The following is a 13,806-nucleotide window of genomic DNA, read 5'->3' as shown; positions in this document are numbered from 1 at the left end:
TCTGCCTCACCTTCACCAGGGGTCTGGCTGGCCGTAGGTGCAGTCCTCTGTTGCTATAGCGATGCGCCTGGACGCCATCTTTGTGTGCGTCGATGCCCGTGGGCACGTTGGGAGGAGTCAGCAGCAGTTTCATCAGCTGGTCAAAGACAAAAGGGGAAGGTGGAGGGCTTTAAGTTGCAGGTTTTAAAAAGAAATACCAAATTAAATCGGTAGTTACATGCGCAAAGGCAGCAGGGACGAGACTCCGAGCAGCACTCCTGCAGAGCGATGACGGGAGGATCTGAAACCGAAGAACGAGTTTTGGCTTTTTCCTGTTTCTGTTTATTGCAATTAAGTGACGATGAACTTGACTTGAGGCTCTGCCTCAAATTTATATGGAATCTACAAGTTTGGCGGAAATCACCGTCATGTAATTCAAGTAAACCTGCTCGCAGAAAAAAGGAAACGCTGTCAAACACAGGCTCCCCTGTGGAGGCGGAGGGATATTCTGCAGGAAGGAGGTGACGAGGTTACCGTATTCATCACGTCCCCAAAGCTGACAGCAACAAGGCACATCCCGACTCGACCGCCTCTGTCTCTACGTGACTTCTGCCCTCCATTTCTCCTCCATCATTTCAGGCTTTAATGGTTCTCTTTGTCCATCCTGATGTCTTTGGTTTGCTTTCATCTCTCCGTCCCTTTTTCCTACCGGCAACTTTTGTAGGAACTTCTCTTCCTTTAACGCTCCTGTTTTCCTGTTCCGTCGATTATTCTTTGACACCTTCTTATCCCTCCGCCGTTCCTTTCCCATCTCTCACCCGTCACCCTCATCCCTCTTTTATCCATTTCTGACCTCTCACTGTAATCCTCATCTAAACCTTTGTGTTTCTAGTCTTGCTCGTCTTCGTTCCTCCTTCGTTTAGATCGCATAGGAAGATGAAACATAAACCCCTCCCAAATCCTCCTCAGCATTACCTTTCAAATGTATATTAACAGAAGCGCTTCTCATTCCCCTGCGATCCTTTCATTGCTTTTTTTTTCTTTCATTTGTCTATTCATCCATTCATTCCAGTGGCTGGCTTCATGACAGGGCTATCAGCTGATATAAATCAGCTTAGGGAGAAAATCCCCCGTTAAGCTGTGCAGCGTTTGCTTCAGGAGCAGAAGATGGAGAAAATACAGATGTGATAGGAATGCAGATCGGAGCAGTTAAAAAAAAATACTGTACGGGGGGTGGGGGGTCCCCTAACATGATTTACAGCTAAAGGAACCTCGCATGCGGAAGCTTCAATTAATGCATCGCACCCTCTGGCAGCCATACTGGAGGTCATCTTCCCTCTGATCACCTGATTGAATTGCTAAACACGTTTGTTCCTGCAGGGGATGATTTGGCCATCTCCGCTGAAATTAGGGATTAGCTTAATTATGTTCCGCCGAGGAGGTTACGTTCCACCACGTGCCTGTTTGTTTACCCGTCGGTTAGCAGGCTTACGGATAAATTGGTGTACGCTGGAGGGGTGAGTGAACGCGGGTGTGAACCCCGTTACATTTTGGCACAGGCTCGTTTAACTGCATTGACCTCGGTGGGAGCTTTTCTAGAGCTCTGACATTAAAGCAACAATCAACAGAAAAAAGCGACAACATATTACTTTTCTGTTGGATTGATTGCTTTAAATGATGAGCTGTTGTTAGCATGTAGTTTGTGCACGTAAATCTTCTGTGGAAGTTAGAGAGATCCCAGCCCAGGGTTGTACCATTAGTATGAGCTAACCTTATTAGCATGCAGTTTGTCACAGTATAGTAACTTGTGAGCTAGCTAAAGTGATCCTAGCATACAGTAACCCCATGTGAGCTAACCTTATTAGCATGCAGTTTGTCACAGTATAGTAACTTGTGAGCTAGCTAAAGTGATCCTAGCATACAGTAACCCCATGTGAGCTAACCTTATTAGCATACGGATTGTTACAGTATATTAACTTGTGAGCTAGTTAAAGTGATCCTAGCATACAGTAACCCCATGTGAGCTAACCTTATTAGCATACAGATTGTTACAGTATATTAACTTGTGAGCCAGTTAAAGTGATCCTAGCATACAGAAACCCCATGTGAGCTAACATTATTAGCATGCAATTTATCATAGTACATTAACTTGTGAGCTAGTTAACAAGATCCTCGCATACAGTAACCATCACATATGAGCGAACCTGACTAGCGTGCGGTTTGTTGCAGTATATTAACTTGTGAGCCAGTTAATGAGATCCTAGCATACAGTAACCCCATGTATATGAGCTAACGTTAGTAACATGTGGTTTGTTGTAGGACACTGACATGCCAGCTAGTTACCCAGATCCTGGTCAGGATTTGCCCCGTTTTTATGAGCTAACGTTTTTCACACGGTTTGCTACATTGTCCTGTGGGCTCATAGATGACGATTTTTACTTTGCGCTTTTGAAGTAAACGCACCTCATCAGACAATACTCACTTCAAATTCACTTGCAGAAGTGCTGACATGAAACCACACCAGTCAGCTCGTTATATGTTTAGCCATTAGCTTTAATTATTCATCATACGCTGGAGCTTGGTGATGGCGCCAGAAAATCGGAGCCACCCGACAGACCCCCAACTCAGCAGCGCACTGGGAAACACATACTTCTCAGGGCTTCTTAATACTACTTTACTGGCTTTTTACTCACAACCTTACGAGAAATTAATGTGAACATATAGGGAATGAGCGATAAATCAAAGCCTTCTAAGGAGAATAATAAAAAAATAAACCTATTGTTTATTATACCAGTGGTCAGGAGGCCATAGTTAACACTATCAATTTATATTAATGCCTTTTTGAGCACAGCATTAGCACCAACCAGAACTGGCTGTAACTGCAAAATACGATCTGGGTCAGATCATGAACAGGACGATCACCTGCATCACTAATGGGGCCACCACGGCCCTTTGTGGGGGAGCCAAGTTGGCTCAGAGTGTGTGGTGAAGCTCCTCTTAGGTTCCCATTGAGGAAAGTGAAGAGGAGACTGAAGGTTTGTGCCTGAGTGAAATATTGAAACCCCTCCAGCAGTACCCGGGACCCTCAAACACTCTCCACCCTCCACTCTACTCGCCGTGACTTCCGGAGCTACGCTGGCGGCATCAATGAAGGCCTTGTTCTACGGTGGGACACACACACACACACACACATAGAGTTACATTTGTAATCACACACACTGAGGAGGAAAAAAACAAAATGCAAACACACAAGTAGAGAGACACAAACATGTGAGGAGTAACACACACGACGCGGAGGTGAATGTAGAAACAAAAGTGGGGGGAAAAACCCTAATGAGTGAACAAATACACACAGTCGGATGAGCAAACTGAAAAGCGGCGAATAAATCGCTCGCAAACTCGCCTGGGACTCAAGTGCCCGGAGAAACCAAGGTGCGTCCAAACAAAAACACACACGAGAGGCTGGCGAGGTACCTTTAAAAACAAATCATGATGTCTTAGGAAAATGCAAATTAGTTTGGCTAACAAAAAGAAAACAACACACAAGTAACCCTGCTACTGCACACGACATCAATCCCCCAGTGACTCTTCCACGTTCAGTGCCTCGCATTGAGGTTAACAGGTCAAATGTTTGTTGCATCCCAAGTGTTTTTGTGTGTGTTTCTCCACGTATTTGGCCAAATCTGTAACATCCGTTAGCGGTGCATCAGTGACCGTTAGCCGGATCAGATGGCTCAACACCTCAAACCCCTTTTACTCTCCTCCAAATATGGGCTCAAACGGTCGGGAGAACAGAAGCAGCGCTGCAAAGGTGCTCCGTCTCTCCGGCGGTCGACCTCGTCAATAATGAAACACTTGAACGAGGTGACGGCTTCGAGCGCCTCAGACACACACCTGACAAAACAGGCCGCTGACCAGCATACAAAGACCATCAGCTGTCTGTGGGCTGAGGAGAGAGGAGAATCCTGCTCTGCTGCTCAGGACAGAGCGCGCGCGCACACACACACACACACACACACACACACACACACACTCCACTGCTTGTTTCTGTCACTGCTGTCTGAGGATGCGTGTGAAAAGTGTGACGTCGGTTCTCCCCTGTGAATAAAGAACTTGATGCGCATTTAATTATTATATCTATATTGAAATATTTCATGAGGCAATCTGGCTAATACAGTTTCAAAACATGGGCATATGAAGAGCTCACACACACGCGCGCACACGCGCACACACACACACACACACACACACACACACAGTGTTTCCCTGTAGTACCAAATCACACCAGTAGAGGGAACTGCTGCATCCAAGACTGAACTTGGTGATAATGTCAAAGCAGTTAAGTGACTGAACCACTTAACTGATAGAAATGGAGGATGATGTACACACACACACACACACACACACACACACACACACACACACACACAGTATGAACAGGTTTTTTTCTGTGTGAGTGTCTGGTTGCTATTTCAGACACCAGTCGTGTGGATTAAGAAGCAGGATGATATCGTTCAAATCCAAATCAGTCACTTTTATTCATAAAAAGCATGTTTTAAAAAATAGCAGCAGATGGAAAAAAATATGTAAAAGCCAAGATCCAAAACGAGGGACACACACACACACACACACACACACACACACACACACACACACACACACACACAGAATACAAGCATCGGATCGGATCAGGAGGGTTTGGACGCTCAAGTAAACAACATGTTCTGAACAAGATCTGATGGAGAAGGGCATCCGGGGTCTGCGACTGCCAAAACATGGCCACCGCTGACGTGCAGGCAGACAAGGAGGTGCATGACCTGAGGGATCCGGAGGTAGCCTACAGGATAACCGGGGCTGGGACATAGCGGGGTGCTAATTCACTGACAGACCGACGGGAACAAGTCCAAAAGAGTACTGGACACCAGAGGAGCTAGGTTACCACAGGCGCTCCTCCTGGAACCAGGACCTGTGGAGGTGAGATGAGGACCACAGTACAGGAGGGAGTGACAGTCAAACCAGCAGGAGGTGAAAGCAACCTTGTTCAAACCACGAGGGGGGAGGAGGAGGAAAGGCTTTATTTGGATGAGTTATGCAGACTGGAATACCGCTTTTTGTCAGGAGGTCCTGGAATTACTGGAGCATCGCTGAGTTTCAGAGACGTTCCCTGAAGTGAATCATTCAGGGAACGAGATTATAAAACTTTTACAAGTGAACGAGCTCGTAGGAATGAAGCAGAATTAGTTTTCAGACCTGCTTTATGACACGAGAATAAACCCGAGCGGGAGACAAACATGATTAGAGCGGAGGGAGGAGGAGGAGAGGCTCTTTTTAAATGTGTTTATATTCCAGCCCTGGCCCCAGGTGAACAGTCGTGGTCTTATTCCAGTGATGAGAAGTGACTGGAGATACAGTGAGTCCTCCAGCGGAGGACCAGGACAGCAGAATGACTCGACGTGGCAACAGCGTCTCAGTGACAGCAGCGGAATTCCAACGAAGAACGAAATGAATTAGACGCACAGCTGATGAAAGGTTGATTGTACGTGAGAAGTAGAGCCGCAGCTTCCATCTGTGCTTCTCAAGAAATAAACTGAAAGGAACTAATTCAAAAAAAACAAACAAACAAAAAAAACAGAGCGCGTGTCAGTGAGACGGCGCCGACAAGTCCATCTAGCAGAATATTACGATGTCATCGTGAAGCGAACCTCAAAGAATTCCATCACGCTATGATTCGCCTTTTGAGACGTGAGGCTCGTTGACACGTAAGTTCTTGGGTTACGGCCCTAAACCGGGCACGTTGGCGCTCAGGGCGGAGCTCCCGCCAGGGTTTGTGCCAAACCTGAAGACATCACATCCACGAGGCCCAGACCAGGCTTTCCGAGCAAATACTCTATGGAAATCACTCAGCTGGTCCTGACACACTGACAGAAGTAGAGGCACTAGGAGTAATAATCATAAATGTAGAGCTGCAGAAGTAGTAGTAGTAGTAGTGGTAGTAGTAGTAGTAGTAGTAGTAGTAGTAGTAGTAGTACACATTTTTGTAACAGGGAAAGGATGCTGTGTAAGGGAGGTTTTGGACAAGTGTCTTGCCAGCTGTCAGAATAATGAACCAAAAACAAGGAGAGAGAGAGAGAGAGACAGTGTGTGTGTGTGTGTGAGTGTGTGTTTAGCAATAGGAAAAACCTTTTCAGCTCTTCTGTTACAGTATGTGTGTGTGTGTGTGTGGGGGGGGAAGCTGGAGTGACACATGGAGTGCTGGTGCAGGATGAATCACGAGGGCAGAATGTACAGCAGCTTCAACTGCAGCGAGATGAGCGCCAGAAAAACGCTACTTCCGTTTTCCGATGTGCGCCGGTGCCGAATCATCATTTAGGGAGAGCTTATGAACTAAAAACAACAGCGCTCAGCTCAAGCATCGGGTGTAGGATCTGGTTGTGGCCACGTGGACTCCTCTGAAGAAAGAGGCAACTCTTGAGCATGAAATATCCTAAAACCGAATCATACAGACGGCTACATCCGCCTCTCCTCAACCTCAACGTTGTTCAACACCTCCATGGGCGTGCTGGCGCCCCGGTTGGGTTTAGGCACAGAAACCCCGGGAGAATCCGCTCCAGGATTCCCGCCAGAGACGCCTGGATCGTCACCCAGGACGCGCAGCTGCAAACATTGCTTAAAACACAAGTTTTTTTATGACCAGAGAGACGTCGGAGCAGAGAGACCTGGACCAACAGGTTAACCAGCTAGTAATCAGCCGCAAGGTTAAAGAAGGGCAGGCCAGTCGTGTGTGTGTGTGTGTGTGTGTGTGTGTGTGTGTGGGGGGGGGCTTGTTTTGCACCACAACAGCATAGATGATGGCATCTGGTGGCTTGACCTCTTTGTACTGCTGACTCGTTGTTTTGGACTAAACAGTACCGCCATGGCATTTCACGCACTGCAGCAAAAAAAAACAGTCGTGTGTGTTTGCTGTTCCTGCGCCAGCTGACTGTAAGTTACGCGCCAATGGTCATCACTGCGGGGCTCGGCGTTTCTTTGGCTTCCTCAAAGATCTCTCCTCTGAACCATCTGAGGTCATTGCGGTCATTATCATTTCCACCAATTTGGATGGAATGCCCCTTCCCCCGGTCATTTTTCTCCCTGATGCCAGTCAGATCCTGGACGGCGTCCAGCAGTGACGGTGCAGTCTTACAAACACTGAAAGGTCAAGACGCTCCTGGCTCCAAAAAGTGAGTTTTGGACTTTTTCAGGGCAGCGGTTCAAGCCGTAAACACGCCCAGCACGGACAGAACAGCACCTAATAAAGTTGAAGTAGTGGTCAAATCTGTTCATGTACTGGTACTCACTCATTCGTGTCCATCTGATAAACGTGAGACCAATAATCTCTCTGCCTTTCGCTCTCGATCAGCTGCCGTCAGCTGAGGTGGAAACACGGCTCTTAGACCAGCCGGTTGCAGTCCGGAGCGCCGCTGGAACGACGTCGCAGGTGTAAACTTGTCATTTGAGGATTGCTTCAGTGAACGTTCTCTGGCCTCCTGCTGTCTGCCTTTCATAGTCGCCCTCGCTACGAGGAAAACAAACAAAGTAAAGATCCGGGCTACCAGGTGGACAGGAAACGCCTCCACTAAGATTTGGTTTGTTGCATTGTTTTGGCGAAAAGTTGTGTGCCGGCTCGACTCGGCAGTTCTTGGGGAAATAATTCTTTTGCCTCACATAAACCTGTTTCATGTTGATGTCAGAGGTCTGTGAGTGAGTCACCTCTCCACACCTGGAGCCCAGGATCCGGCGCCTGGGCTGAGGCTGGAGATCTAACAGCGCAGGCTGATGGCGAATCGTCTTCGGCCCTCACCTGATTTCACCGGACACTGCCGGTACATCAGCTGACATTCTCCTCCGACACCTGCCGGTTTGAGTCTGCACCCCTCTGCACTGTGCCAATATGCCACCATGGAGACGCTTGCTACTCTTTCCACGCCGGTCAGTTACTGGTGAAAGCTGAACATCGTGCAATCGCGCCGCTTTTTCCCCCCGTAGCTCACCTCAGCGCTTCCAGCCTCTCTTTTTTTGACCTTAACAAACCTTCACTTGCATCTTGGTTTTACATCATTCAGCATGATAACCGCGAACAGGAAGGCAGAGCAGCTCTGACAGCACTCCCGCCGGAGGGATTCAGCCGTCCGGCGAGACATGTGGATGCCAAACAATAGCACCTTTGTCGGCCGCTACTAAATCACTGCTTTCAAGAAAAGCCTGTAAGCAGCCTGTTTGCTGGGAAATTTAAGTCAAATTAAGGAAGGGGGCCAGATTAATCTTGACAAGCACAATGAGGCCACATTACAGCCGTAATCATAAGACGTTCATTACTGCGAAACGGCTTCCTCCTTCAATTACGCTCCTGAGATGGGCAGCGGCCTCCAGTCTTCTGACAGCGGTGTGAACTGACAGGAAAGCGCAATATTCACTGAGAAGATAAACCACCATTCATTGGGCCTGACAAGATGACGCTTTGCCTTTTTCTTTTTTTAGGGCGGGGGGGGATGTTGCTCAGGTGCAGGCTGGGACTGAAAGTGAGGGGAAGAGAGAGAGAAAGAGAGAGAGAGAGAGAGGGGGGAGAGAAAAACAAGTTTTGTTCCTAGAAGTTTGGTTCAGGAAACGATGGGGGGAGGCATCCAGCAGAACTGTGTGAAAAGTGCAAGAGGTGTGTTTTTGTGTGTGTGTGTGTGTGTGTGTGTGGGGGGGGGGTGTATGGTGGCAAAAACCAAGCAAACATAAATCTGAGCACATGCTGTGGAACACACACACATCTGGATGTCTACATTCATGAGGACTCGTTTGGCTCATCTGGAATCCAACCTCAACTCTGATAAACTTTCTTTACTTTCTTCAGGAGCACAGAGGATCCGAATTCACGCAGCGCTGAATCACACCGCACGCAACAGTGTCTTGACATCCGCGTGTCTGAGGGCCTCTCGTCAACGTGGCTTCAAGCCCGTAATCATCGCAGGTCGTTGCATTAGACGCCGGCCACAAGGCCACAGGTGCATTAACCTCAAACATTGGTTTTGGACCTTGAACTAGACGCAGACAGGGCAACGTTCGACTTTCCCCAGTTCTCTGGTGCATGTGCTTCTTGTGCCGGTGGTGGTGGTCGTACCTCAAAACGGTTCACCAAGACTAAAACCCTAGAGTCTCAGCTTTCTGACAACGTAGCATTGGAGTTTGAGTCTTTTGTAAGTACAAGTGATTCATAGAAAATCACACACACACACACACACACACACACACACACACACACACACACACCGAGGGCTGGATGAAAGGTTACTGTGTTCCCCAGCACCTCACTGTTTTGCTGGACTTTAAAGCAGACTTTGAACCTCGCAGGCCAACAAGAGGAACATCAAGGCTAGCAAACGCGACACAGATTAAGATACTGGGGTGAGAGAGAGAGAGAGAGAGAGAGAGAGAGAAAGACAGAGCGCTGCTGGGCGAGAGAGGGAGAGCAGGATTTGAAGCATGTATAAAGGCTCTACTTTCAAGCTGCGAGAGCCTTTTGATTCACAGACCACCAACACAGAGACCAAACAGAAGGTTTATATGAGGTGAAAACGTTACTCAGGAGGGACCCCTCGTCTTGCCGCTGCTCATCAGGCTTTTTCGTATTTCTTAAGCCAATCATAATCGTTGTGGGCGGGGCCAAGCCCAGGATGCAGCATGGTGTCCTTGCAAAGTAAAGTCAGGGGAAGCTAAAATCGTACACCAAAAACCCCACCTGCCTGACTTCGGAATCTTTGTAAAATTTTTGGAGTTAGCTGGCGGGAAGTGGCCACTAGCTTGCGAGCTCCAGTTTCAAGCAGTTGGGGGTGGGCGGGGGGGGGGGGGGGGGCGAGAGAGTGAAAGAACAGCATTGGTCAGAGTCTCTACTGATCTTCTTACAGCTTCAGACAGAGGTCTCGTCTCTGTCCTTTTGGACCTCAGTGCTGCATTTGACACCATCGACCACAGCATCCTGCTACAGAGACTAGACCATGAAACTGGGATTAAGGACCTGCCCTAAAATGGTTTAAGTCCTACTTATCAGACAGGGTCCAGTCTGTTCATGTTAATAATGACCATTCAGAGTGTAGCAGAGTTACATATGGTGGACCACAGGGTTCAGTTTTAGGACCGATTCTCTTCACTCTTTACATGCTCCCATTAGGTGACATAATCCAGAAGCACTCGATCAACTTCCACTGTTATGAGGACGACACACAACTTTACTGGTGGATGGAGCCAGACGACACAAGCCAGCTTACTCATCTGCAAGACTGCCTGAAAGACATTAAATCCTGGATGTCCTCTAACTTCTTAACGCTAAATTCAGATCAAACTGAGGTCATCATGTTTGGACCTAAACCCCTCAGGGACACCTCTCTAACCAGATCACTACTCTAGATGGCATCACCTTGACCCTGAGGACAACTGCAAGGAACCTTGGGGTCATTTTTGACCATGACCTTTCCTTCAGCTCCCACATAAAGCATGTGACTAGGACCGCCTTCTTCCACCTGCAGTATCGCTAAGATTAGGAAGATCCTTTCCCAGAGTGATGCTGAGAAACTGGTGCATGCATTTATCACTTGTAGGCTGGACTACTGCAACTCTCTCCTGTCAGGATGTCCTAAATACTCTCTAAAGAGTCTCCAGCTGGTCCAGAACGCTGCAGCGAGGGTTTTGACGGGAGTTAAGACGAGAGAACACATCTCTCCACTTTAGCTTCTCTCCTTCCTGTAGGATCTAGAATCCACTTCAAAGTCCTTCTGCTAACTTATAAGGCTCTCAATGATAAAGCTCCATCCTCTCTGAAAGAACTCATTAGTCCCTCCTGTCCCACCAGAGCACTCCGCTCCCAGAATGCAGGTCTGTTAGTGACTCCCAGTATCTCTAAAACAGACTGGGAGGTAGAGCCTTCAGGTACCGGTTCCTCTACTGTGGAACCAGCATCTCTCCATGGGTCAGAGAGGCAGACACTTTAACTACGTTTAAGTCCAGGCTTAAGACCTTCCTCTATGACAGAGCCTTCAGTCAGGACTGGTTCAGGTAGCTCTGAACCATTGATAGCTATGCTGCTACAGGCTTAGACTGCTGGGGGACACATCAGGTTACATGGAGCCCTCCTCTCCTCTCCTCTCCTCTCCCTCCTCTCCTCTCCTCTCCTCTCCGCACATTTTGAACTGTCATTATCATTGCCTGTTGCACTTTGTAGTTTGGCCTTGGTGTCTCGCAGTCTCTCTGTGTTTCCACAGATCCACCAGAGCTCCATCTGTCCCCAACCCCACCCCCCCTTTTCCCTGCTGTTCCCCTTCCATGAACCAGTCTACCATCCAGTCCCCCATCAAGCTAGCTTGCTCTCCCTGCCTCCCCTCCCATGAACCAGTCTACCATCCAGTCCCCCATCAAGCTGGCTTGCTCTCCCTGCCTCCCCTACCAGAAGCTTCCTTCTTCAGCTGTTATTAACATTTCCATGTTTCCCACATTTTGTATTATAAACTCTTTTCTTGTCTGTAACAACTTCTACTGTACGTCTGTCCCTCCTGGTGAGGGATCCTCCTCCCCTCCTCACCCTGAGGTTTCTCCCATTTTTCCCTGTTCAAGGTTTTCTATGGAGTTTCTCCTCAGTCGATGTGAGGCTCTGAGGGCAGAGGATGGTGTTATGATGCCATGAAGCCTGGAGACAAACTGGTGGTGGAAACAGGCTACAAAGAAAACTGCCTTGCCTTGTTGACTAAAATAATCACCCAGCGCCAAATTTGCTCTGGTTAAACTTGACCAGGACCCCCGGGTGATCAAAACTGGGGGTCGTCTTTACGCCTTCATATTGAACCAAAGAAAAATGGCGTGCTGTAGAGGAAGAGGAAGGCGTTCTTACTAGGGAAGGGTCCTCCGTCTCTGCTCCCAGGGATTGACTGAAGTCTTCGGCGCTGAGAGAAAGATTCTCCTCTTCTTCCTCTTCTTGGTCGGTCCCCTCCCCCAGGGCAGGGAAGACAGAGAGCCCGCCCACCTCGGCGTCCACCATGCCGTCCAGGCTGTCGGTAAGTGCGGCGAGCAAAGCCGCATTCTCCTCCTCTATCTGAAGGGAGTCAAACACAGAGAGAGCAGGAGGGTTAAGTTGCACGTGACTGAGCACTTCCTCACTGTTACAGGGAGGCTTTGGGTTTTTTTTTTTCCCCATAAAATAACTACTTCCAGTGTAGAGATCCTGCCTTCAAAATAAAAGCAGCAATGGTTGTCTTGCTGCCGGCTGCAAGAGTCTGAAAAGTTCAAACCAGGAGGTTAATCGCATCTGTTAGCGCGTTGCTAACAGATGCGCTTCGACTGAACCTCTCCATTTGTTCACAGTGGTGATGTAGTCAGTGTAGACTGACCTTTGACCTCATTAGTGGGGAACACATGGTTTGCTGGAACAGAGCTTTCACTAAATAATGTTTTATTGACCGGTCAGCATCATCCACCTCTCACGTGATCAATAAGATTCTGTTCCAACAACCACCTCCGTGTCCATTGTTTCTGAATTAGTTTCAATGGTGAGGCCTGAGAAATGGACCCGTCTGAAGAAACCCGGCGTGGATCTGGAGCTCCAGTCCAAAAGTATGCGTTTTCCTTCCCCTTATTAGCAGAGATGAGCTGTTAGCCGCTGCCATCTTGCTGGGAGCAGAGTCTGGTGGAGAGGTGATAGCACGGCTGCCTACAGGAAGCTCCCTTCATCTCTCTCCCTCCCTCCTCCATCATCCACCTCTTATTTCTACATTTAGTCCGTCTCTCACGCTGCCGCTCTTCATCTTCGCTGCGCGGGAACATTAAGAAATATAGAGTATATAATATAGAGTAAGAAATCATGCTGCAGATTGTAGAAGCACAAGGATGTAAATGTTCGACCTACGTCACTCTAAAGGTTGGGGGTCGACAGAACATTTTTTTCCCGTTCCAATGTTCTTCACCTTAAAGTGTCCTACGCGCGTGTGTCTAAGTGGATATGTCATAATTACAAAGGCTTTACGCGCATCATGGAAATTAGCTGATTGTATTAAGTAGATTATATGGATATTAATAATTTTAGTTCTTCCATCCAGCAGTAAATGGGAATGAATTAGGAAGCAGAAGGGAGAAGAACGACGGGACACAACCACCTGACATCCCGCCACACTCTCGAATCCTTCATGGTAGAACTGGCGAGCTCTGCCTGGCCCTAAAAGCTGAGTCATGCGTGTTTGTGCCGAGGACACTGACCTTCACGGCAATGGTACAGAGACGCCACCGGCACAAAAACGCACGTCTCATGAACATCCAGCTGAATATCCCCACCTGTGAGGACGCATCAGCATCAGTTACGCTTCGTTCATTCGGGTTTTCCTTTAATTTGTCGCCCGTCTGTATTTGACGATCCATCACTGTTGTATTAAGTCATAATGAAGTGCTTCTATAACCCTCACTGCGTTTCTGCTCTCAATGTCCCACCACACACCAAGCCCCCCCCCCCCCCCCCCCCCCCCACACACACACACACACACAGATCAATACGGGATTGGTGTCAAGACACTACTGTAAATAAGTGGTGTATTGACAGGCAGCCGAGAGAGACAAAGACACGAGGAGGAGCTCCATCCATCTGTTTGTCTTCCTATTCATTAGCGCCTGTTCACGACCCGTCTAACCATCTGTTCTGGCGCTGAGATTGGCGAAAACATAAAATAGATTTAGAGGAATTTGGGTAGCGGATCGGTGGGCGGTGGCTGAAGAGAAAAAAAAAACTATCAGAAAAGAAAATATTTTGTTTTCTTGGTGCAGAGCGATGCG

At 48.1% G+C, this 13,806-nt stretch overlaps 1 protein-coding gene across 2 annotated transcripts in view; it reads right to left on the bottom strand.

Annotated features, from left to right (window-relative positions):
- ppargc1b (peroxisome proliferator-activated receptor gamma, coactivator 1 beta) overlaps positions 1–13,806 on the bottom strand; it is a 90,661-nt gene that overhangs the window by 14,429 nt on the left and 62,426 nt on the right. For both annotated transcript variants that reach the window (XM_086222324.1, XM_086222325.1), the window contains 2 exons: positions 11,882–12,082; positions 11–136 (listed from right to left, as the gene is read on the bottom strand). In XM_086222324.1, coding sequence (XP_086078450.1) covers positions 11–136; positions 11,882–12,082 — 327 coding nt within the window. The remainder of the gene's footprint in view (positions 1–10; positions 137–11,881; positions 12,083–13,806) is intronic.

This window comes from Aulostomus chinensis, chromosome 13, assembly GCF_037954235.1.
Source record: "Aulostomus chinensis isolate RoL2024-O1b breed Wild chromosome 13, RoL_Achi_v1.0, whole genome shotgun sequence".
NCBI classification, from domain to species: domain Eukaryota; kingdom Metazoa; phylum Chordata; class Actinopteri; order Syngnathiformes; family Aulostomidae; genus Aulostomus; species Aulostomus chinensis.
This window is presented reverse-complemented; position numbering and strand designations above follow the sequence as displayed.